Source organism: Benincasa hispida, chromosome 11 (assembly GCF_027475165.1).
Source record: "Benincasa hispida cultivar pf3 chromosome 11, pf3_genome.v1.1, whole genome shotgun sequence".
Classification (NCBI taxonomy): domain Eukaryota; kingdom Viridiplantae; phylum Streptophyta; class Magnoliopsida; order Cucurbitales; family Cucurbitaceae; genus Benincasa; species Benincasa hispida.
In genome coordinates, this window is record NC_143488.1 from 15,714,405 (window position 1) to 15,717,642 (window position 3,238).

At 31.8% G+C, this 3,238-nt stretch overlaps 1 protein-coding gene across 1 annotated transcript; it reads left to right on the top strand.

Moving 5' to 3' along the window:
- The first annotated feature begins 229 nt into the window (after positions 1–229).
- On the top strand, positions 230–2,914 carry LOC120091262 (Protein kinase superfamily protein). The gene is made up of 3 exons (XM_039049214.2): positions 230–377; positions 990–1,493; positions 2,220–2,914. Exons 1-3 carry the CDS (start codon positions 375–377, stop codon positions 2,613–2,615), a joined length of 903 nt encoding a protein of 300 aa, XP_038905142.1. The 5' UTR covers positions 230–374; the 3' UTR covers positions 2,616–2,914.
- The last annotated feature ends 324 nt before the right edge of the window (positions 2,915–3,238 follow it).

Genomic DNA, 3,238 nt, shown 5'->3' on the forward strand with positions numbered 1-3,238 from the left:
AAATTGATTCAATTTTAACTCTCTATTTTTAATAAATCTTAAATAATTTTTTTTAAAAATTGAGAATATATGAATTAAAGTCGAAAGAATTTGAAAATACAAGGATCAAAATAATAATAATAAATAATAATTATTAATATTGAAAATTAGAATTGGAATCGTAAAAGGAAAATGAAAATGAAAAAAGAAAAAAATTCTAAATAAACCCACAAAACGTCTCATTAACACCACCAACCCTACTTTTTCAACGCTTATAAATTGGGCACTGGCAGATCCCTTCAGCTCTCCCACCATTTTTTTTCACTTTTCCTTTAATTTTTCAGAGTTTCTTCTCTCAAGATTTCCCTTCAACTTCATCAGCCTCTTCCAAGTTTATGGTATAACTATTTTTCTTTTTGAATTTTATTCTTTTTTATACAAATATCAAATATTCTGTTTCTTTAATTTTTTCTATAATAGCCTCAAGACCTTTGAGTTTTTACTGCTTTATCCATAGCATAGTTTGCTTTCTGGGTATGAATTCTGTTCTGGGTTCTTTTTAGTTTCATCTTGTTAGCAATCTTTAATCCAATTCAGAAAAAAAAGGTACAAAATCAATTAATTTTACTTGTTAATTACTATTTTATTTTCCAGCAAGATTATCATTACTATTCTTTCATGATGTTATAGTTAGAAATTTCGTTGTATATATTCATAAATTTAGGTCCCTTTGGTAATCAACTATTTCGTTTTTGATTTGTAGTTTTTGAAAATCTAGTCTATTTCCTCTTGATTTCTGGGTACAAGAGTTAAATTCTTAGCCAAGTTTTTAACAACTATTAGAGGTACTATGGTGGAAGTAGTGTTTATAGTTTTAATTTTAAAAAACATAAAAACCAAAATATCCAAGAGGGCCCCTAACGTTTCTTATCTTAAATTCAAAATTAAGTTGATAGTACAACTTTTATGCCAGATTTATGATATAGAATTGGGATGTTTTGTTTATTCAGATGCCTAGTGTAATGACAGAGTCATCAGAGAAGGAGACAGAGGCATTTGTAGAGGTAGATCCAACGGGTCGATACGGGCGATACATCGAGCTTCTGGGATCAGGGGCGGTAAAGAAAGTGTACAGAGCATTTGATCAAGAAGAAGGAATAGAAGTAGCTTGGAACCAAGTGAAACTAAGGAGTTTTTCAAATGATCCATCCATGATAGATAGGTTATATTCAGAGGTGAGATTGTTAAGAACCTTAAAGAACAACAACATAATTGCCTTGTATGATGTTTGGCTTGACAAACATCATGGAACCTTGAATTTCATTACTGAGGTTTGTACAAGTGGGAACCTTAGAGAGTACAGGAAGAAACATAGGCAAGTCTCTTTGAAAGCTTTGAAGAAATGGTCCAAACAAATTCTTAAGGGTTTGCATTATTTGCATACTCATGACCCTTGTGTTATTCATAGAGATCTCAATTGTAGCAACCTCTTTGTCAATGGCAATGTTGGCCAGGTAATATATAAACTCTCTACTCTTTATCTTTATCATCTTCTTTATTTTTCTTAGATCTAGGGATAGGAACAAGGCAAGAACATGTAATTCATTAAAATATATCCTTTTTATTACAAAAATGAAATTCAAAGTCAATGACTTTATGCTTTTAGGAGGTGTCTAGGGCGCTGAACTGAGTTAATAATTGGAGTTAGGAAGTCTTTGTTGTTTAGTTGGAGTTAGAAAGAATGTATTTAGTTTGGGGTACAGAGTTGTTTAGTTAAAGTGATGAATACGAAGTGGGGTGAATACGGAGTTCATCGATACATGTGGAAAAGAGAAAAAGAGGGGAAGATGAAGTTCCTCAATAAATATGCAAATTGATAGTGAACATTGTTAAAATTGGTGAAGTTGAGTTACTCAACAATGTGCAAACTTCAGAATTGAGTTATTTAATACCAACTTATGAAGTCAGTGGGCCAAACACCCCTTCATGTTCTTAAAATTTTAATTCAGATTCATTCCCACTTACAAGTTTATTGTTTTTGTCTATTTAGTACTATATTTAAAGTGTGAAGAGTCACATGTCGGATATGAACACGCTGAGTTAGCTAGGCTTAAGGAGCCAAACCGAGTTCAATATCATTCGTGTTTGAATGTTTGTAATGTCATTTTTAGTACTTTTGTGGTGAGGATTCATGGATAAGTTTGAGAATTTTTCTTATAATTTGGCTTTGGCAATGGCAGGTAAAGATTGGTGACTTGGGTTTGGCAGCAACAGTGAGAAAGAATCACTCAGCTCATTCAGTTCTTGGGACACCAGAATTCATGGCACCTGAGTTATATGAAGAGCATTACACTGAGCTTGTGGATATATATTCATTTGGAATGTGTTTGCTTGAATTGGTCACTTTGGAAATTCCCTATAGTGAATGTGACAATGTTGCCAAAATTTATAAGAAAGTCTCCTCAGGCATCAAGCCTCAAGCCCTTGACAAGGTCAAGGACCCTGAGGTCAAGGCTTTCATTGAGAATTGCCTTGCTGAATCCCGAGCTCGGCCCTCTGCGGCCGACCTCCTCCGCCACCCCTTTTTTGAAGAAATTGATGATGACGAAAACGACGACAACAACGATCATTCATGAATTGTGTTTGAATAAAATAATTTAGATGTGGTTTATATGTATGGTGAATGAAATTAGTAGTCAAAGTAGCTAGAATTGGGGTGTGCTTGTGGTTTTCTTATTAAAGTTATTGGTTTGTTTGTTTGTTTTTTTAAAAAAATTATGTGCTATCTTTTAATTATTTTTAGAGAGATAGCATGTGGGCTTGAAATGCTTTTCCATATTTTTTTAGGTTTTTATTTTATTTATGTTTATTTCTTGTACATAGAACACATTAGTTTAATTCCAAATATATCACACTTGAAAAAGTTCTAGTTTAATTTTATGGGTGTTCTATCTTTCTTCACAAGTCACTTTCTTTCCCATTTCTAATGCTCATCAAAATGAATGTTTCAAATTTAAAAAATAATATTTATTCTGTTTATTTTATTCTTCCCTTTATTCTCATATATATATTATGTATGTCCAACAATTATCTACCTGTCTTTTATATTTTTTTGACCCTTCATTTCTTCGATAGTCAACAACTATTTAGAATCGTTCTTCAAATATCAATGCATTTTACTCTAAAAAATAAGTTTAGAAAATAATCCTTATCCGTGTTTGAAAAAAAAAATAAACTGTGTAAAAAAGAATGAGACTTG